The 23,453-nt window shown below is 37.7% G+C and overlaps 1 protein-coding gene across 1 annotated transcript; it reads right to left on the reverse strand.

Moving 5' to 3' along the window:
- Positions 1-3,862: 3,862 nt before the first annotated feature.
- On the reverse strand, positions 3,863-23,125 carry nox5 (NADPH oxidase, EF-hand calcium binding domain 5). The gene is made up of 18 exons (XM_055222446.1): positions 23,057-23,125; positions 18,217-18,344; positions 15,099-15,249; positions 14,071-14,281; positions 12,986-13,223; positions 11,976-12,129; positions 10,503-10,675; positions 10,062-10,244; positions 9,433-9,565; positions 8,630-8,763; positions 7,450-7,582; positions 7,148-7,194; positions 6,992-7,036; positions 6,371-6,495; positions 6,121-6,205; positions 5,585-5,684; positions 5,160-5,326; positions 3,863-4,192 (listed from the first exon to the last, which is right to left on the reverse strand). The coding sequence occupies exons 2-18, from the start codon at positions 18,334-18,336 to the stop codon at positions 4,061-4,063; spliced, it is 2,331 nt and encodes a 776-aa protein (XP_055078421.1). The 5' UTR covers positions 18,337-18,344; positions 23,057-23,125; the 3' UTR covers positions 3,863-4,060.
- Positions 23,126-23,453: the final 328 nt, after the last annotated feature.

Below are 23,453 nucleotides of genomic sequence, written 5' to 3' on the forward strand. Positions count from 1 at the left end.
ACTGTGGTGCATAATTAGGATGCTCAGAATGCTAAGTAAGGAACAACTGTGTATCACTGCAAAATATTCAAAAAGAACTAGTTCTGTTTTTCATGTTTTTAAGTATACCAAAATGAGTTAAAAGGGGTTATAATGCTAAATGGACCGTTAGGTGACGTTTACTCTTCAAAAAGTACCTATTTGTTCATAGATTATTATCTCGTTGGGAGGGTGTCTACATCTGATGAAGCATTTAAGTAAAACTACGTACACAGAAGATATAATGTAGGAAGTTAATCACAAATTTCTGTCATTTCAAAGCATCTGTTTTGATTATTATTGATAGAAGACAATTGTCTTTCAAAGTGCTTTAAATCCTACTTTTACAGCAGAGGGCATCCAAACCAAGCAACAAATCAATAACGCATTTGAACTTGAAAAAGCAAATGCCACAAAGAACATAATTTAATACAGTATTTAAAGTGACAGTATGTAACTTTCTGGAGAAGGTCACCTGCATGATTCCATGGAAACAGAAAGTAAAAAACATACTTTGGAACATTGTCCATAGAGATTAAATGAGTCTGAGTCAGCCATACTGTGCAAAACTATAGACAAAGGATCAACATTTCCATGGAAACAAGCGCACATGGAGAGTCAAGTTTGTGGAGATGCAAGCCTGCTCATAGTATGGACACAGGAAGGACATTTTTCAATATGAAAAACTTAATTTCACACATTTACATATGTTTTTAATATAAAACTGGTTTGTTGTTGTTCAAAACATCCATCTTGAACCAACCCTTTGTCATGGCCTTATTAAAGCAGATACAGTGTAAATATGTAAGTAATGTCCTTGTAACATTTCTATACAGATCAATATTTGTTTTATTCACAAAGATGATATTGAACTGACGGCGAAAGTGTTTCTTTGGTGTACAGTGTATTACACGTAACTTTATGTACTTGTTTCTGTATATATTTCAGTGTTTGTATTGAGCTGTGTTGTGTCTTGAAAAATAAAATACAGCTATTATTTTATAACTGGTACTGGGTAATTTGAGCTTTCTGAACTTGCCTACAGCTACAACAGTGCTTCCCAACCAGAATGAGTGAGTTAAAGAGGAAAAACTGAATAGTAATTGGATACAAAAATGACTTTGTAGTAAATGTATTATCATTAAGAGGGTTTAATATGAAGATTTTGGGCATCCTTAAAACTATATAGTACAATAGAAATGACTGACAATAACGGATTTATACATGTGACAATTTGAGGGACTGAGCTTTCACCATCAATGCCCTAACCCTCTGGAACTCTCTCCCTCTTCTCATCAGAAACTCACAAAACACTTTCAAAAAACAGCTCAAAACTCATCTATTCCTCATAGCCCACAAAGGGCTATTTCCTCACTACTTGTTTTTGTCTGTCCTGTCCTTGTTTTGTGTTACACTATTGTGAAGCATCCTTGAGTTACCCTGAAAAGTTCTATATAAAACCAATGTATTATTACTATTAAACTTACAAAAACATAATAATAATGATGATGATAATAATAATAATAATAATAATAATAATAATAATAATAATTATTATTATTATTATTATTATTATTATTATTATTATTATTATTATTATTATTATCATCATCATTATTATTATGTTTTTGTAAGTTTAATAGTAATAATACATTGGTTTTATATAGAACTTTTCAGGGTAACTCAAGGATGCTTCACAATAGTGTAACACAAAACAAGGACAGGACAGACAAAACAAGTAGTGAGGAAATAGCCCTTTGTGGGCTATGAGGAATAGATGAGTTTTGAGCTGTTTTTTGAAAGTGTTTTGTGAGTTTCTGATGAGAAGAGGGAGAGAGTTCCAGAGGGTTAGGGCATTGATGGTGAAAGCTCAGTTCCTCAAATTGTCACATGTATAAATCCGTTATTGTCAGTCATTTCTATTGTACTATATAGTTTTAAGGATGCCCAAAATCTTCATATTAAACCCTCTTAATGATAATACATTTACTACAAAGTCATTTTTGTATCCAATTACTATTCAGTTTTTCCTCTTTAACTCACTCATTCTGGTTGGGAAGCACTGTTGTAGCTGTAGGCAAGTTCAGAAAGCTCAAATTACCCAGTACCAGTTATAAAATAATAGCTGTATTTTATTTTTCAAGACACAACACAGCTCAATACAAACACTGAAATATATACAGAAACAAGTACATAAAGTTACGTGTAATACACTGTACACCAAAGAAACACTTCGCCGTCAGTTCAATATCATCTTTGTGAATAAAACAAATATTGATCTGTATAGAAATGTTACAAGGACATTACTTACATATTTACACTGTATCTGCTTTAATAAGGCCATGACAAAGGGTTGGTTCAAGATGGATGTTTTGAACAACAACAAACCAGTTTTATATTAAAAACATATGTAAATGTGTGAAATTAAGTTTTTCATATTGAAAAATGTCCTTCCTGTGTCCATACTATGAGCAGGCTTGCATCTCCACAAACTTGACTCTCCATGTGCGCTTGTTTCCATGGAAATGTTGATCCTTTGTCTATAGTTTTGCACAGTATGGCTGACTCAGACTCATTTATCTCTATGGACAATGTTCCAAAGTATGTTTTTTACTTTCTGTTTCCATGGAATCATGCAGGTGACCTTCTCCAGAAAGTTACATACTGTCACTTTAAATACTGTATTAAATTATGTTCTTTGTGGCATTTGCTTTTTCAAGTTCAAATGCGTTATTGATTTGTTGCTTGGTTTGGATGCCCTCTGCTGGTAAAAGTAGGGATTAAAGCACTTTGAAAAGACAATTGTCTTCTATCAATAATAATCAAAACAGATGCTTTGAAATGACAGAAATTTGTGATTAACTTCCTACATTATATCTTCTGTGTACGTAGTTTTACTTAAATGCTTTCATCAGATGTAGACACCCTCACCAACGAGATAATAATCTATGAACAAATAGGTACTTTTTGAAGAGTAAACGTCACCTAACGGTCCATTTAGCATTATAACCCCTTTTAACTCATTTGGTATACTTAAAAACATGAAAAACAGAACTAGTTCTTTTTGAATATTTTGCAGTGATACACAGTTGTTCCTTACTTAGCATTCTGAGCATCCTAATTATGCACCACAGTGAGTTCTTAAGGGCTTTTCACAACTTTCAGAGACCAGAGGCCATCATGTAACAACAGTGGTAAAGCTAATGCACGTCCTGATTATTGCACAATGAAAGTCTTTATAATTAGTTGTAGACAATACACGGCGGACTTATTTTGACCTCAAAAGCTGTTTATACAATATCTCTGTGCTGGGGCAAGGCCAAGTTTGCTCAAATGTGTGTTTTGGCTGTGATGTGCTTAAACTCTTTTAATGTTGCTTTTCTTCAAAAAACTTGAAGGTTCATTCTAACAATTTGATTGCTCAAACTTCAGCATTTGCCATCTTCTTTCATGTTCAGGTGTTGTTACTGTTCAAAAATACCTCACCATCACCTGCTTACTGCATGACGATAGACAAGTTTAATGCTATACTTTGGAACGTCCCAGGTAAAACAGTAACATCTAATTTAAGACCATAGTGGAGCTTAAAAATTTAACTTGTTTATAATCCCATTTCCGGCCTGACAGAGTTGTCATGATGCTAAAATTTCAAACTCGATTTTCAACATTAAATGCTAGTACTTTCTTTTATATTTCCATGTGGCCTTATATCTGTGTAATCCCTCAATGTCCAGTAGGTTCCATAGTGGTCCATACTTATGTGTCTTATACTTGTTCTGATACAGCTCAAGATCATTCTAAAGCTATTCAGGAAAGGTTCCTTTTGTTCAGTGAAGGTGTCTGTTTTAGTATTGATACCTGCTCAAACAAGTATCTAGTTTCGATACTAGTTGTAGTATCGATTAGTATCTGATTTCTGATACTTTTGTCAATCCTGCTCCCCGGTAAAGGGTTATTTGCACTTCTTCTGTTGTCCCTATGATTAGAACCATGAGGTGCAGTAATACAAGAGTAAACAAAGTCCAAACACAGCGATGCATTTTCAGAAATTTTCCTTGTAGAAGTTGAACCCAAAGTTTTCACACTCGGCTTTGATGACTTTAGCCAGAGCTGGAGAGCCGCAGTAAAACACATGCACTTTGCCTTTCTTCTCCTCAGACACTTTCTGAAAAACCTGGAAACACAACATAATGTTAGTGGCTAAAACTGTACTTCTTAATTGAGTTGATTAAAATTGAAATGATGGTTAGTAAAATGTATGTCTAGCAGTTACTATGGTGACACAATGCACACATTAGCAAATTAAGTTTAAACATCTGAAAACTCAAGAATACCACATGTGACAGTAGTTTCTGCTAAGACAGTTGTTATGGTCAGATAGTGTTAAAACAAAGCTCAGATTAAAGTCTAACTTGAGTAACAGATAGAGATAGAGAGCAGTGAGAGCAGATAGAGAACAGATAGAGAGCAGTGCTTCTAGTTAGCTGCGCCCCGCCGGGGAATGTTGATGACATCAGCTGCAAAGTACCTTTATAACCATTTAACCAGTTCATAACTATGTAAAAATATAACTAATTACAATTACATGTCAAAAACTTTCCATTTTATCAGTCTTTTATGGTGAATGGTAAATGGTCACATTTTTATATAGTGATTTTCCACCTTCAAGACATTCAAAGCACTTTAGATCAAGAAACCACTCACCACACATTCATACACCAATGTACACAGACACTGAGGGAAAGATGGGGTAAGTGTCTTGCCCAAGGACACAACAACAGTATTCATCTGTGGGAGCTGGAATCATACCACCAACCACTGAGTCAGAGGATCCGGTCGCTCTTCCATGTTTATGTCGAGAACGGGATTCGAACCAACAATCTTCAGATCAGTGGACAAACACTCCAACTGAGCTACTGTCGCCCCATTTAATTATTTAAGTTTATATAAGTTAATATAAGAAAGTCCCACTGAAATTCCCACAACAAAGACATGGAAGGGGTGGGCCATGGAATCTCCACCATAAAAAAGACCCACTCAATCCAAGCCTCAAACTAAGGACCTTTTGGATATGGGGCAGAAGTGCTTTTTAACACTGCACCATCCTGCTTATCTCGACCAATGAGAGAGCTTAGTCTGACCTTGCCCCACTCGGGACGTCCCGGCTGCGTCCTGGTCCTCAGTCCTGTAATGGAATCTCTCTTCTCTTTTTTGGCGAGGAGGTCTAGCGCCATCTGCAGTCCGATGGCCTTCATGTCGTTTTTACTGAGCGCTGATGTCATGTACATGTGCATCTCCAGGAAACGCCCTGAAGCATGAAAACCAATGATCAATTTATAATATAGACAGATAATACAGACTTTTAGTGTGCAAGAGGCCCCCCTTCAGGCCAAGTAAGAGTCAGGTTTGTGGAGATGCAAGCCCATTCACAGTAAGGATGCAGGTTTTTCTAATCTTTAATTTTTCTAATCCCTATATATTGTGCAGTGCTAATAGAATAGTTAGTAGAATAGAAATGCGTTGACAAAATTAGATTATTATTTAAAACACTTTCAGAGTTGCTCACCCTCTGGCTCTTCGTCGGCCTGGTCCAGTTCCAGTTTGGTGAGTAAACTGACAAACCACTCAAACGACTTCTGGTCCCGGTTTATCCAGATAAAGTCTACCTTAAGAGGCAAAAGTCAGAGAAAACTGCTCTTCAATAGTTACATTAAATAAATAACAAAGCAGGTATGTAAGGGTTAGGTGAAATTAGACTTGATTAAAACTATAGGTAGGTTTGTCCTCTGCATTTGACCCATCCTACGGGGCCACTGGGGTTAAACCTGTCAGGAGCACGCACCTATATCTATATTTAGAGATGGGTTTGGTCAGGAGTATCTGGCTAGACATGTGAAGAACATGTTTGTTTGTTTGTTTGTTTTTTGTTTTTTAAATCACAAACAGTCAAAATCTACAGAAAGGCTAAAATCGAACAAAACCAGGGCTAAATCAGGAATAATCAGGAATTCATTATTTTAGTATTAAATATTCTAACATATTTGTAAGTCATTGAGATAATATGAGAAGGATATTGTTATAATTTGTGAAACTTTTTCTTACTTTGCGCAGTTTCATGTCCCCATCTTTAATGTTCTCGCACCAAGAGTAGTTACAGTTGGGGCAGTTTTGCTTCCTCATTCGATATCTGTAGAAAACATACACCCGAGAAATCAGGAGTCTGACCCACAACCTCTTTACTGAGAGGAGACAAGACAACCACTCTGCCACATGCACACACTTTGTTTAGGTTGAGGCTTGGTGTGAGCCTTGAACCTGAAACCTCCTGGCTGTGTGGCAGAGTCTGTGTTACCTGTACATGATGCTCTGGAGGATGGAGGCGAAGGGGGTGATTCCGATCCCGGCCCCGATGAGGACAGCGTGTTCGGAAGCAAAGATCTGTCTGGTGGGGGTCCCGTATGGTCCATCCACATAACACTAAAAAAAAACAAAAGAATCATAGAATTAAATGTTTTCAGATTATTCAGCATTCAATACATAGTTACATTATGATACCAACATTGTATGACCCCATAGTCTAAAAACGAGCTGAGCAAAAAACTGGTAAAACAAATTATACTTTATGCTTGTAGTGTTATCATAAAGTTACCATTTGTAATCAGTTCAATAGAGGCAATAAGTGACATTTATACACCAAAATATTAAATTCAATAAAAAGGTATGGATTGCTTGTGCCACCATAGTCTTCTTATATAACAGTATAAACCTGTGGGAAACACAATATCCTATGGTCATGCTTAAAGTTATTAAGGTGTAGTTATAATAAAATAATACCCATTTTTGTTATAGACTGGCTCCATAAACATTTAAATCTGTGCAAAGTATGTTTTCCTTGTGATGAAAACCACCAATTATGGGCTTATAGTATTATATCAAGATGTGTACATGTCTGTCTCATAGAGGTTGCAGTTACCTTGATGTTGCAGAATCTGTGGTTTTCTCCAAACCTGGAAGGCACCTGAAGATAATAAAATATTTAAAATATATAAAATACATTACATTTATATAATATATAAATTGTCTGTCCCACTGCTCTGTACATTTAATCCCTTTGTAAATCCTCTCTGACCTCTTTGTGGTTGAGTGCCTCTCCTCTCTCTGTCTGCCCCAGCTGGTCTAGGCCTCCCATGGGCTCCTCTGGACTGGTTCCGGTCTCTGGATTCTGGTTGGGTCTGGTTTCAGTCTCTGGACTCTTGTTTGGTCTAGTCCAAATCTCTGGAGTCTTACTGGCCCTAGTCCCAGTCTCTGGACTCTGGATGGGTCCAGTCTCAGTCTCTGGACTCTGGATGGGTCCAGTCCCAGTCTCTGGACTCTGGATGGGTCCAGTCTCAGTCTCTGGACTCTGGATGGGTCCAGTCTCAGTCTCTGGACTCTGGACTGATTTGATCCCATTCTCAGACAGCTCTGGTCTGGTTCCGTTGTGTCGGTACATTGTTAGCTCTACAGCCTGGTCTTCGTTTGATGCCACAGTCCCCAAACAGTCTGTGGAGCAGAACAGCACCTCCTAACAGAGAAGAAGAGTGTTACAATATTACACAGTCAAAGTAACTTATGCTTTAAAGGCACAATTTGTAACTTTTCTGGTGGGAGATCTATTGAGATGCTATTGCTTTGTCTGCAATGTTTCACAATATGGCATTAAACTTAAAAAATTTGGCAATATGGCATTAAACATAAACATTAAACAAACACATCATGCAATTACTCAATTACAGATGCTCATATTGCTGAAAGTGCATCCTTACTGTGAGCAGAACTGCATCTCCACAGATCTGACCTGTAATATGGCCTGGTTGTGTCACCTACAATTCTTCATGGACATTGACAAATTTAATGCCATGCTGTGAAATCGTTTCAGCAAAGCAATAATATCAGCAAAGCAGCTAAATGTAAACTAATATTTTCACTTCCACTCCAGCAGAAGGCGTCAGACACTAGGATCTTGGCTCTGAAACAGCTGATCAACTCAAAGCTTGAAAACTTTTTCACACATGAACTTCATCTTAAACAAGACATTAAGCTTTTTGGAGTATTTATCATGAAACAATATCACATAAGTAGATCACGATGTTACATTTTGTCTATAGTAAACCACAATCATGATCTGAATGGTTTAAAAATAGAAATATGTCCAGTGACTTCCTGTTCAAAATGTCAAAAATTGGAAGAACCGTCTCATCAGATCATTTATTATACTAACAACTCCATCTCTCCTCTGCATCCTCTGCTCCATCTGACCCTCTCCTCTGCATCCACCATGACAAGCAAAAGATTTTCATTTACTGTTTTATGTGACATTTTATAACCGTACATTTTAACCCAGACTTTTCCCAATAATCACAAGTAAGTTCAAAGAATTATGCGGAGTTAGGGAGCAGGTCAAAATGGAAACTTTCTTAGAACTCATGCATACAGAATTACTCGAACATGCATGAATCACTTGAAATACAACTCCTAGTAAGCTAATGATGAGTCAACAACATTTGAAATATATATAGAATAAGGTTTGGACCATAGAAATGTGTTTGTGGTGTAACAGCGTGAGTTGGACCTGTGATCCCTGCCTCTTCTTCCTGAGGCTGGCGCTAAGTCTCTTGGGGCTGTTGTGGAGATCTGGTTGTCTGAAGTATTCGTACAAACGGTTTGTCCACTGGCCGAGGGAGCGCACGTGCAGCCACAGGGTATCTGAGAGAAGAGCAAATGGAAGAGGGAGCAGTTTACAGAGAACATGTTATGCAAAAATGATTTTGTTGAGCTTTTAACCAAGTTATAACATTGATCCCTCATCAAAAACATACCTGGAGCAGCATTTTGCTTTATTCATGCTTGGTTGATGAAACCTGAGTAGTTAGTAAGCCCACTCCCTCTAAGCCCCATAAAAACGTGCAATTTTTAAATTCCCAGCTTTGTTACACCACAGGTGAATGTCCTTGGCCTCCTGCAGTGTTTTAAAGTCCATAAATCAAAATCATGAAATGCCAAAGCAAAGGTACTCATCTTTAAAGGCCAATAGCAATACAAATAATGCATAATGTTTGTTCTTTAAAAGGACTGGTTCCCTTAAAGCTCATATGACAGGTTTTCATGTTTTTCTAATTATTACTTGATTTGGTAATATGTTGGGAAAGGCATAGCACCTATGTTAAATATTAATCATGGTTTTACATCAGTTAAGTGGTAGTCTGCTGGGAAAAAAAAATACAGGAAGTAGCAGAGAGTTGTAAAAAAAACAAAACCTTTTATTTATTTCTGTATTTATCTATTTACTTTGAATCTTGAATCAAATAATTACATTTAAGTGAAAGGAGAAGTTTAACCTGTCAGCTCGGTTTGTGAGACACTGCAGTACCGTACCTGACTGCTCGGGGGCGCTGCTGATGGTGAAGGGGTGCCACTCGTACTTGGCAATGGCCGGTATGTTGATGTAAACATAATCACCAGGTTTGAACTGGAAAAACTGAGGGCGGTTGATCACCAGATGAGTTACCTGCAAAATCAACAGATCATTTATTATACTGACAGTTCCATCTGACCCTCTCCTCTGCTTCTTCTGCTCCACCTGACCCTCTCCTCTGCTTCTTCTGCTCCACCTGACCCTCTCCTCTGCTTCTTTTGCTCCACCTGACCCTCTCCTCTGCTTCTTCTGCTCCACCTGACCCTCTCCTCTGCTTCTTCTGCTCCACCTGACCCTCTCCTCTGCTTCTTCTGCTCCACCTGACCCTCTCCTCTGCTTCTTCTGCTCCACCTGACCCTCTCCTCTGCTTCTTCTGCTCCACCTGACCCTCTCCTCTGCTTCTTTTGCTCCACCTGACCCTCTCCTCTGCTTCTTCTGCTCCACCTGACCCTCTCCTCTGCTTCTTCTGCTCCACCTGACCCTCTCCTCTGCTTCTTCTGCTCCACCTGACCCTCTCCTCTGCTTCTTCTGCTCCATCTGACCCTCTGCTCTGCTTCTTCTGCTCCATCCATTACATTTTATTTCTCACCTTGGACGGCAGCAGGTTAACTTCGGTGATGTAGAGGCTTCCCATTCGAGACCGAGCCATTCCGACGATCTTCTCCAAAAGGAAAACCAGTCCAGGGACCACAAACCACTTCCAGAAGTTAGCACAGTGTATCACCAGAAGAGTCCAGACCCACACGTATGAGAGGTGTGACCAGTAAAACACCTAAGAACCACAGGAGGCAGCTGTGAGGTATGTGGAACTTTTTCACCAAATCATAGAAGGGGGTGAGGGTCTGGAGGAGGTATAAGGAACAGTGTGATTGGTCTAACAGGTCTCCACACTTCAAACTCCTGCACTACTAAACAATGCTATTAAAACTCCATGTACACAGTTTAGCAGCAAAAAAGTTGATTTCAGTGGATGAACATTTATATCTAATTATTAAACAAACAAAAACAGTGAGATAGTCTTCATTCTGACCTCAAAATGGCCGCTGCGGCGCACAAAGGTCATAGAGCAGATGACCATGAGGAAGATGAGAACTTGTAGTATGACTCCGGTCACCGACGCTGTGCCTTTGACCCAGCCGATGCCCGGGCGGGTGGTGAACACGTACTCCCAGAAACTGAACTCTCCAGACTCAGACAGTTTAGCTACAGCGCAGAGGAAAGTGAAAGTCAATGTGTTATTATCAGGGGAGGTGATAATGTTTGACAAAATGCTGTGGAATAAGCAAGTAACGTCACAAGACTAAATTGCAGGTCAGATCTGTGGAGAGGGAAGTCGACTCATGGTAAGAATACATATTTTTCTAGGTATTTCTGAATAATAAAATCACCTCTAACTGAAAAGATACATTTTTATATATTTTTTGCATCAAGTATATGGCTTCTTCTATAAATGTACATAATTTATTCTTAATATGTTAGCATTTACACATTTTTAAAACAACAGGTCAGTAAAAGCAGGTTTGTATTTTACTATGGCTGCTTTAGTTTCTACTATTTAAAGGTTCTGTATTACACAAAATTGACTTTTGTGAGCTTTGAGCCATATTATAATCTTGTTACCTCCTCAAAAACATATCTGGAGTTGTGTTTTGTTTCATTCACACATGTTTGAGTAACACTTTATTATTACCAGTAGTCTGTCTCCATCTCCAAAGCTCAAAATGCTCTGTTCCACCTTGTGATGTCATGTAGTGGTACTTTTCAAGTTAACAGTTACTTTTTTATCTTTGTTCAGCAGAGATTGGCAATTCCAGAGCTGAAATGATCCAAATGATTCTGGGAACAAAGTATGAAGTTTAAAAACACAGTGGCGCACTTCCTGCATTAACAAATGACATCAGTGCTTGAGAAAAGAACTCAGCCTAAATCTGCAGGATTTGTGTGTTAAACGTGTGTGAATGAAAGAAAACACAACTCCAGGTCTGTTTGTGATGAGGAAACAACATTAGAACAGATCAGAAAATAGTGTAATACGGACCCTTTAACCTTTCTGTTGGAGGGGGCTTGTCTCAATGGAGATATTATTGCTTTACAGGTCAGATCTGTGGAGAAGCAAGTTGATCCAAATCCACATACTGCATTTTCAAGATACTTTTGAGCAATAAATTCCCCTGTAACTGGATGGATGCAAGATACATATATTTAATGCCTTTCTGCCATACACAAAATTACAGGTCATATCTGTGGAGAGGTAAATCCATGGTAAGAATACATGTTTTTCAAGGTCTGAATAATAAAATGAATTATGATATCTAATTAAAAATAAGACACATAGATATGATTAATGCCATACTGTGGAACATAGATAGATAAAAATAGAACTTCAGCTGTTCCTTCATAGATAAATAATAAGTCCATGGAGACAAGCAGGTGACGGACCCTCCCGGAAAAGTTACATAGTGCACCTTTAACGTCAGGCTTCATAAACCTGGTTGTACATTACCAAAGTTGAAAAGGTGAGCGCAGGTGTGTAGCAGAGTGTAAAAGAGGATGGCGTAGCCCACGATCTGATGCAGAAGAACATTCTGGTCCAGAGGCAGGACTTTAACCACCCACGTGGCTCTGAGCCAAGTCAGACAGCGCCGCAACATCAGGACCTGGGACGTGGGAAAGAAAGTTTGATTTCATAAAGCTGGTCTGTCGGTGGTTTTCAGACTCTAGAAAGCGATGATGTCATACTCCCAGGTGGGCGTATGAGTATGATTACCATGTACTTGGCATGAAAATCCAAAATAAGAATGCACAAATGTTGAACCTGATTATTTCTATTAGTGACTAGACCCAAGAACTCACTGTATTTCAACAAAAAATACATTTGAACAATACTGATTTTATCCTCTAAACATCTGTATTAAATATTATTGTCCTGTGGAATGTTGTGATGTCAGCTGTGTTTCTTGCACCGCTCCATTGGGTATGATTTTGCTCTTTCAAATGTGTATATCATTTGAAAATTTTGTCCCTCTGATTACAATACTTCAGGTTATAAGTCAGACGCCACACCCGAAACAGTTACTCTTTTACTTGAGCTGTAGTTTCCACAAATACTTTTTGTCTTACTTCAATCATTTCTTAGACCACAATTTGGTATTTAACTTTACTTTTACTTAACCTTTTCCTCTTCTTTCAATGGCGTAATTTCCATTTGGAGTTTTACTTTTAACCATATTATAGTTGTTTTCCCTCACCATTTACTCACCTGAGGTTGTATTTGGAGTGATTTGTGCACGTTTGAGCGGTCTTTAATCACTTATTTTCAAGACGCCATATTGCCAATAAACTCCTGTTTTCACCATCAGCGGAGAGGAGGTCAGCAAACTTGTTTATTTTATTTTAGATGAATATTGCGATTTAAAAAGTGCAAATTATAACATAATGGTCCACAGGTATCATAGATTATAAGTACGTAGCGAACACAAACATAATGTGTCTTCTTTAAAACCTCTGCCGTACCAGGATGAGCGTACAGTTGAAGTTGAGGCACTGTCCACAGCCCCGGGCCAGCATGTACCAGGGCCCTCCCTCTTTGCTCCTCCACATGGCCGTACTGAAGAGGGCGATAGAGAGCAGCATGTATGCCATCAGGAACAGCAGTTTGCGGCTGTTGTTGTGCCAATATGAGGCTGTCAGGTACCGGGGAGTCTGTCGCTTCTTCTGGTCCACCACAGGAGGCTTCAACCAGTTAGCTGCACTGATGGAGAGAGAGAGGGAGAGAGAGGGGGGAGAAAGGGGGAGAGAGAGAAGAGTGCAAAAGGGAAGAGAGAGAGGGAGAGAAAGAAAGTGTGAGAAGGAAGAAGAAAGGCAAAAGAGAGAGGACAATGAGAGCAAGGAGAGACGGGGAGAGGGAGAGAGAGTGAGGGGGAGAAAGGCTATAATATATATATATATTTTTATATATATTATATATATATATATATATATATATATTTTAATGCATTTTTTTATCCCGATGGCAATATCAAGATAATATTAGGTCTGGTCTGTATAAGAAGAAAATGAGAACCAGAAACAAGCCAGTGCTGTTGAGCTCCAATGTTATGAAATGTTCCCATGTTTCATCACATTAAAATTGTTCTCGCTTTGACCTATCCATTTGACCTATCTTCAGAACTACTCAAACTTGTGCTTATGATGAGGAAAAACAGTAATAACATGGAGTGGAGTTTAGGGCTGTCCAAAGTGTTGAAAATCAGTTAGTAATTGATACTAAAACTATCAAAACTAAATACTCATTTGAGCAAGTATCAATACTAAAATAGTCACATTCACAGAACAAAAACAAACCTTTCCTGAATATCTTTAGAATGATCTTGAGCTGTATAAGTATAAGACACACAGACTAGCATACACCCATGGACCACTATTTACCTACTGGACACTGAGGGATTACACAGATATAAGGACACATGGGAATTTAAAGAAAGTACTACCATTTAATGTGGAAAATCACATTCTATTGTCTAAAGAAAGAGTTTTTTTAAATTATCATCATGGTATTGGAATCTGTCATTTCCATATAGTGACACTAGTGGAGTCACCTGATTGTGAGGTTCTCCATGACCTCAGGGAAGGTCTCAAGTTCAGCCTTCAGCTCCTCGAAGGTGATGGAGCCGCTGTTGTCTTTGTCTGCAGACTCAAACAGAGCCAGTGTCAGGTCATCCAGTTTCTCCTCCGGCAGAGAGATGGCGCTCTCCCTCAAACATGATTTCAGGACTGTGCGCAGCTCATCGGGGTCAATGGAGCCGCTGCCTGTCAATCAACAACAACAGATGAAAAAACAACTTCTATGCAATCGATTGTATAGAAATGATAGTAGTTACAGTTCATGATTATTATGAATGTCACAGCAGAGAAGAAAAGCACCTTGGATTAAAATTGCACTGATCCAATCATGAAAATGTCATTACTGCATTTCTATAAGATCCACAATATGACCAAAAGTATATATTTCATTTATTCAATCACGGGTGTTTTTATAGCCAAAAAATATTTTTCGTGGAACTTTCGAAGCAAAAACTAAAAAACAGTGTGTCTGGAAAAGCACTAGCCTATATAAGACTAATGTATTATTATTATTATGGTTGAAACCAATTGCAGCTAGCATCAAAGATGCTACACTACATGCTAATGATATGTACTGGCAGAATATAAGGCCTTTAATATTATGCAAGCTGAGAGAATTCAGGAGACAGTCCAATCACATTTTATACCCAACTATGTCCTATGTCAATGGGGCAATCTCACCTGTCACAGCCAGAGAGAGACAAACATTAATGTGATGTATTAATAATGGCCAATGAAGTGTAAGATTATTTGAGCAGATGTGCTTTAAATAGGGCTGCCACATCTAAGCAGACATATTTTAACTATTGAAAAAATCAATGACTAATTCAATAATAATGATTACTGATAATGTGGACAAACATGTGATGTGATGGAACAAGGCTTCCACTGAACATCTGAGTGGAACAAAGATACACATCGCAAATAACTGTTTAAACATCGCTGACAAACGCCTAAATGAATCATACTGACACCACAGTCTGGAGGTGGCGCTGTGACTGACCATCGACATCGTACACCTGAAACAGGAAGCGCAGTTTGTCGGTCTCGGAGCCGTGGATGAGCAGGTCCAGCGCCTTCAGCAGCTCGTCCAGGCTGATGGTTTTACTCCCGTCAGAGTCAAAGAGCGCAAAGAACCGCTCTGCAAAGAAAGACTGAGGACACAAGAGACAAATGTAACCACAATGAAATTACACGTTTTTACTAATATATTGATAAAACATATTGCATTATCTTGTACTGAATTCATGCAAGATAAGTTTAATGCAATACTATGGAATGTACTAGGCAACCCATGACATCTCCATAGCGATAAGCAGGTGGTATATCCTCCACTAGAAAAGTTGCATATAGTACACTTTTAAATTAGTGCAGTGAAAGTAGTTTTTTTAGGTTTGTTGACATCTCTATGTTGTCACGGGGCCTGGAGACTAAAAACTATTTTACCCTGACCTGAAGGTTGGAGGATCGAGTCCTGCTCAGACCAAGCTCTGTCGTTGTGTCCTTAGGCAAGACACTTCACGCACATTGCCTAGTATGAAAGTGGTGTGTGCGTGAATGATAGGTGGTGGTCGGAGGGGCCATACACTACAATACACTACAATAGTAGCCAATAGTAGCTTACCATCACCAAGTGTGGAAATGAATGAATAATGACTATAGTGTAGTGCTTTGAGAGGCTTTGAAAAAGTGCATTACAAGTGTAAGCCATTATTATCTCAAATTAAATGTGGTAAAAATAAATCCTTTTCAGCAGGTCTCAAAATACTTTTACTTTTCAGTCCAGTTCAAAAATGTAGTTGAGTAGAAAGTACATACACCTGCTCTCAAATGTAGCAAAGTAAAAGTAAAAAGTATCCACTTAAAAATGTACCTAAGTACAAATTTTAGGTATCTGTACTTAACTACAGTATTTACTACTATTGTGCTTTGCCTGTGCCTGTTTACTTAATGATGTTTTGGCTTTACCTTCAGTGTAGCACACAGTACAGCATTACATGTATATCTAACATTTATTTTAATACCACTTTTATTCCTAAAAAATACATTGAGAATCCTGTATTCTTATTGTGAGTGGTGTCTCCACAGATCTGACTTGCAACTTACCCAATGGAGATAGATAAGTTTAATGCCATACGGTGGAACATTCCAAACCAAAGCAATATGCACCAACACACAGATTAGCAGTTGGCAGATCGTTCACCAGAAAAGTCACAGAGGCACTCTTTAGGACAAATTAAATATTATTATTTACAGTACTATACATCCTAAAGTCTATTCATTTTCCCTTTTGGACAGATTCATTTACGTTGTGTTTTTTGCCCTTTACAAGGTCCTGAAGAAACATTGGTAAAAAACATAAAATCCCATCTGAGGTAATAATAACAATTGAAACTGATATTATTGATTTCACCATTTACTAAAAAACAAACACGCAACATTTACTTCGAAGACGGTAGTAAAAGGCCCATATTTCACAATTTTCTATGTTCTAATGTTGTTTCCTCATCACAAACAGACCCGGAGTTGTGTTTTGTTTCATTCACACAAACTGAAAACACTCAGTTCCACCTTGTGATGTCAAGTGGTTATACAGGAAGTGCTCCACTGTGTTTTTAAACTCCACACACCTTCACTAGAATCATTTGGAGTCCTGGATTTGCATAACTTTGAAGTTACAGCTATTGTTTCAGCCTCACTGAAACTGCTTCACTCCTCGCTGCACCAGCACATATTAGAGACTTTCTATTGACAATCTTGACTGTACAAAAGGTAAAACATAAATTTTCAAAAATAAATAAAACAACTGAAGATTATTCTAGAGTCCTGAAGAGTAAATCAGTTTAACTGAGGCTAAAACAGTGGTGTTACGGCCCTAGGACTTCAGCTCCTACATGCCTATGTGTTGTCCCTGCTGTCTCTCCATGAGCCTCTTCAGGTGGTGCTTCTCCAGCTGGCTGCTGATTGACAGCAGGGCCCTGCCTCTGATTGGAGCAACAATCAAGAGCCTGGCCAATCATGACATCCCACCTGTGGCAGTGCCCTTTTAAAAGGACCCGCCCCCTGCCACTCCTGGGTGCTGGGTTCTGTCAAGAACAGCATGCCATTTTTGCGCTGTGTCTGTATGATACTTGTATCTTTGACTTTGTAAATTGAGACATTTGTAGACCTTCAGTTAGTTCAGAGACTGTTTGTTTTGTGTTAATGTAATTTTTGTTTTGTTAGCTGTATTTAAGTTGCACATTGAAAACTACTCTGTTTAGAGCCTCTTTTTATTAAATTTAACTTTAACATTCCTTTTAAATAAATTATAACTTTAGTTTTACAAATTTCCATCTTGTTTTGTTACTTCCCCTTTTCCCTAGCAGAGCTGGGTTGTAACAAGTGGTTAACTTTAAAACTACCACTATATGACATCACAAGGTGATACAGAGAATTCTGAGTTTTGGGGATGCAGACAGACTAATAATCCAGGATTACTCAAACATGTGTGAATGAAACTAAACACAACTCCAGGTCTGTTTTTGAGGTGACAACATTATAACATGACTAAAAGTTGACTAGTCAGTTTTGCTTAATATAGGACCTTTAAATAAGTTTAAACTTCTTCCCACTCCATTATGAACATATGGACACATTTTTGTCTTTTTTCCTCTTTTTAAATGTTGCTTTTTGTATACCCTGCTGATCCTGCTTTTTCAGTTCTGATACTAAAGCTTTAAGTATCTGCCGATATCCAGTGTTAACCGATACCAGTGCAGAGTGCAGTGCATTTCAGTGCAAACTGATCCAGATGTAATGTGTAATTGTTATTTATCCCTCATGTAACTACTGAAGAACTTTGCATAAATTAAAAAATCAAACATTATGAGACTTTCTGGGCAAACAGTGAATAGTCTCATTTCACCAGTTTATAGGCCCAAACAGGATATCAGCTAAACCGATATTTGGAAGCCGATATATCTGATCCAGCCAATCTTTCAGTACCGGTGCTGATATCCAATACCAGTATCAGATCGGGGCATCCTTGTTTAATGTTTTTTCTTTTTATATTATTTTAATGTGTTCTGTCATATTTGACATTAAAATAATCAATCATTGACTTAATCCTTAGGCCCGACCTCTTTGACTTTGAGTGCAGTCTTAAACTCATCCAGGTCGATCTCTTTGTCGTCTCCAGCGATGCTCTCAAACTGTTTGGTGACCCACTCGAGCCAGCGCGCATCCTCGTCCACGCTCATGTTGGGAGCTGCACACACAGAAGAAATATGGGTTTAAAGTTACGTTGGCAGAGAGTTTGTTTTGGCTTCAGATTTGACAGAGCCTTTTCTTTTTCTGTGGTTATCTTTGTTTAAATAGTGCAGTGCAGTGAAAACACATAGCTTTTTTCTGAGAACTGGCAAGAGACTAGCCAAAGAAAATAAAACCTTCAAAGTAAACGTTTAATGAATCCTAATGTGTGTATGGATCAGGCTAGAAATTGTTTGTGTTTTGGGTTGATGGGGGAAACCAGAGGAAACCCAATCAGAAACAAGGAGAATGTTATAACACCCTTCAAATCAAAATATACACAATGAGAATGAAATGTGGTACTTATGAACAATGCATTATTATTATTATTATTATTATTATTATTATTATTATTATTATTATTATTATTAACGAGTGTATTTATTTGTGACTCAATAACTTCAGTTAAATTAGAATTAAAACACAAAAAGACAAAATTAATAATAATAAATATGACTCTTTTTACTTTCAAAAAAACTATATTTCTGTCAGATAATTGACTTCCTGTTATCGGTACTTAATTTTGTTACTTAAGTTAAAGTACAAATATTGGAGCAAAAAAATACTGAAGTAAAAGTAAAAGTACCACATGAAACAAATCTATGTAAGTAAAAGTATTTGTTATTTAAAGAACAAAAAGTAAAAGTATTTCATGCAGATTTTCAACAGAAACAACTGAATCAATATTTTTTTCTAGCTGTTTTTATTTGTATAGTTTTGTTTTGCTCAAACTATGAACATGTTAAAAATAAATCCTCAGGCTTTTCAGCAGGTCTGGAACAATAATAAAAACACTTTTACTTTTCAGTCCTGTTCAAAAATGTAGCGGAGTAGAAAGTAACTCAAATTTATACTTAAAGGGCCCATATTACACTATTTTCTGATCTCTGCTCTAATGTTGTTTCCTTATCTCAAACAGACCTGGAGTTGTGTTTTGTTTCATTCACACATGTTTAACACACAAACCCTGTATATTTAGACTGAGTTCTTCTCTCAAACAGAAAACACTCTGTTCCACCTTGTGATGTCATGTGATAATACAGGAAGTGCTCCACTGTGTTTTTAAACTCCACACAGTAGAATCACTTTTGCACAGTTGGTATTTTAGCAGTATACTGAGCGGCTCTAATGAAAGACAGAAGGATGCTTTCAGACAGTGGCATCTGCTCCTCCTCTGTGACACTATTCACCCATTATCCAAACAGACCCTCTCAGACGCTTTATTCAGACCGTCTTTTGTTATTTTTTCACTGTTTAAAAGCCCTTCCTTCACAAACAGCTGTAAATACACAGAAGTCCTGCAGAGTTCCCACTCAGATAGAAAAAAAAAAAACAGTTCATTCATTCAAGGCGTATCCATGGTGATGTCAGACCCCCGGCAACACACCACAAAACTGAAGCTGCAAGACTGTGCCAAATAGAAACTGTGTCTCCATGTTGTTTGTTCTGTGTACAAGCTGCTAACCCTGTAGTTTAGACCTCTACAAACGTGTTCTGAAATGTCCGTGTGTGTCAGATGCCCTCCCTGTGTGTCAGATGCTTTCAGAACTTCGACCCGCGCAGGGGGGCTGAAAAATGTAAGTATATAAGTATCTAAACTGATTCAATTTTGAACTGCAAAGTCCGCCAGGAGATGACAGGGAGCCCAGACAAAGATAATTTAGTCTTACACATCTTAACAGACAAATAAATATTATATACTGTACAAGAAAAATAAATAGTTTTCATTTACATCCTGCTCTATTCTAATATTTGTAAGGGCCCATATTACACTATTTTGGGTTCTCTGCTCTAATGTTTCCTCATCACAAACAGACCTGGAGTTGTGTTTTGTTTCATTCACATGTTTAACACACAAATCCTGCATATTTAGGCTGAATTCTTCTCTCAAATACAAAACGCTCTGTTCCACCTTGTGATGTCATGTGGTGATACAGGAAGTGCTCCACTGTGTTTTTAAACTCCACACACCTTCACTAGAATCACCTGGATGATTTCAGCTCTGGAATCTCCACTGAACTAAAGGTAAAAGCAGCTGTTAACTTGACAAACTCCTGCTTCATGACATCACAAGGTGGAACAGAGCATTTTGAGCTTTGGAGATGTAGACAGACTGATAATAAAAGGTTATTCAAACATGTATGAATGAAACAAAACACAACTCCAGATATGTTTTTGAGGCGGTAACAGCATTATAACATGATTAAAGCTCATGAGAATCAATTCTGTGTAATATAAAACCTTTAACAGTAGCTCAGTTGGTAGAGTGTTTGTCCACTGATCCGAAGGTTGGCGGTTCAAATCCTGTAAAAATCATTGGTTGAGCGGTCACTGATCCATAGGTTGGCGGTGCGATTCTAATTCACACAGATGTCAGTGTGTGAATGTGTGTGTGAATGGGTTCCTTGTTGTAAAGCGCTTTGAGTGCCTTGAAGGCCTTGCTATAGAAAAATGTGACCATTTACCATTCAAGATGTTAGACCTCCTGTTTCCTGCAGCTCGAACCTCAGCGTCCTCCTCCTTCAAAACTCAGCTTGCACATCATCCACAAAATATGTATAAACTTTCAACTAAAAAATACACAGACACACCCACACAAAAATAAACATTCAAAAATTGTTCCCTTATCCGACTTTAAGTACATCAGCTATTTTCAAAATCTGAGTGACAGCATTATAGATTTTATATATATATATATATATATATATATATATATATATATATATATATATATATATATATATATATATATATATATATATATATATATATATATAAACTTTATGTAAGTTTGATCTATTTTTAACATTATAGTTTAATTTCTTAAAGACGTTGAATTTGTCATTGAACTACTGTCACGATACTAAAATTTCAAACACTGACACTGATACTGAAGAATAGACTTGATACTCGATATTGATTTTGACCCAACGCTCATTTTAAAAGCTCTTTTTTTTAGACAATATCGTCATTTTCAACACAAAATAATAGTATTTGTTTTTTATACAATGTGGTGTACTCAAGTAACCCAATTTCGTTACTTAAGTAAAAGTAGATACTGGAGCAAAAAAAAAAAGAAAAAAAAACTCAAGTAAAAGTATCACATGAAAAAGTCTACTAAGTAAAAGTATTAAAGTACCTGTTTAAAAATGTTCCTGAACAGTAAAAAGTAAAAGTATTTCACACAGATTTTGAGAACTAATAAAGCTTCAAATGTAGTGATTTTGATAAAGATTTGTGCTGAAATTTGTTCAATAGAAACAAATGAATCTATAATTTTTCCCAAGCTGTTTTTACTTGTATATTTTTGTTTACTCTTATATTAAAGATAAACCTTAAAGCCTTTTCATTAAGTCTCAGACAATAATAAAAAATACTTTTACTTTTCAGTCCAGTTTAAAAAGTGCAGTAGAAAGTACAAATACCTTCTATCAAATGTAATAAAGTAAAAGCAAAAAGAGCCAACTGTCAAACTGATTTAAATAAAATACACAGACCTAAAACATGTACTTAAGTATAGTACTTCAGTACTTTTTGTCAGAATTTGGTTTTTTTTTTGTGTGTTCTGTGCTGTTTCCCTCCCTTCTGCGTTTAATCCTGGAGCTGGGAGGAGACTCTGGGACCACCTCCGCACTCCTGCTTCTCATCAGGTAATGAAGTCTTCACCTGCGAGTAGAAAAGGACGGAGGATCCAACACTTAGGGCCAGATCGTCGTGTCGCCTTCATGTCATGCTCTGGTTTACTTGCTTGTCTATCCACCGTGATTCCACTCCTACCCTGCACTTCTGTCTCTGGCCCAACTCTCCATGTCCAGTATGAACGCCCCAACCTTTGACCCTGTGACCCACGACCCGCTCCAGGACTTCTGCCTACAACAGACGCTCCCAACTGTCTGTTACGACTACCTTCAATCAATTTCCTATATCTACAAATGACACTTTTACTTCATTCCCATCACCACTGGGTCTTACACTAGTTCTGCTGAAACTGGTCGGGTTGTTTTAGTATCGCTTTGTATCTGATTTTTGACACTTCATTCAAATGTGACTGATTATGTAAGGAACTTCAATAAAGAAGTGTAACATTTTAAAACTTGTAAATGGTCTGTCAGTTCTTATGATAAACTTTCAGTGCAACAGCTCATACATGACACATAAAGACGGATTTCATTTTACAGTCTAGGTAAAGCTCAAAGTAGATTTACCTGTAAGCAGCACTACGCACATCAAAATCTCAGTATGATCTGATTTCTGAACCTTTAAGATGTTTTAAAGGAAACACAACCCACATGATCTGATGTAACTGCTGCCAGTGATTCTATATCTAAGTCGTACAACAAGTGTCTGTGTCCTCAGTCGTCCAGGTCTGATCCATTTGTTTTTTTCTTACAACAAACCTTAATATTTAACAACGTTTTTTCTACATAAACCCTGTGGTGTCAGATTCCCTCCCTGTATGTCACTTCAACCACTTTCTATTAATCAAGTGGTAAGTGGTACATTTCATTTTTAGTGTCTCTCTCTGGTGTCTCCATGGAGATGTTTCCCAGGATTTTCCCACACTATGGCATTTGGGTAGTTAACAATGTGACAGTTCACTTTTACACTTTTCTATCCATAGTTTTTTCCTGTCATTTTACAATAAGCAAAAGTCAAATGAAATCGTTTTACCTGTGAGTAGCAGAGCCCGTCTCCAGTTGAAGCCTCTGTCCTCTCTCCTCCTCTCTCTGTGTCTGTGGCAGCTGTGTCTGACATCCACCGAGCGTCCGCTTTTCCACTGCCCTTAAACACCACACCTACAAATCCTGCAGTAAATACACAATACAAGTAGGCCAGGAAAACCAAACGAAAATGCTACAAAAACAGTGAGACAGGAAGAAGTAGCAGTAGGGGGTGGGGCAAAGGAAAATGTTTTGAGATACAAGTTGAAGGTTAATAGACCAGGGCCGTGCATACTACAGATATACGGCTTTATCCAAATGAAAATAACTTAAAGGGCCCATATTACACTATTCTCTGATCTCTGTTATAATGTCGTTTCCACATCACAAACAGACCTGGATGTTTG

Source organism: Periophthalmus magnuspinnatus, chromosome 6, assembly GCF_009829125.3.
Source record: "Periophthalmus magnuspinnatus isolate fPerMag1 chromosome 6, fPerMag1.2.pri, whole genome shotgun sequence".
NCBI classification, from domain to species: Eukaryota; Metazoa; Chordata; class Actinopteri; order Gobiiformes; family Gobiidae; genus Periophthalmus; species Periophthalmus magnuspinnatus.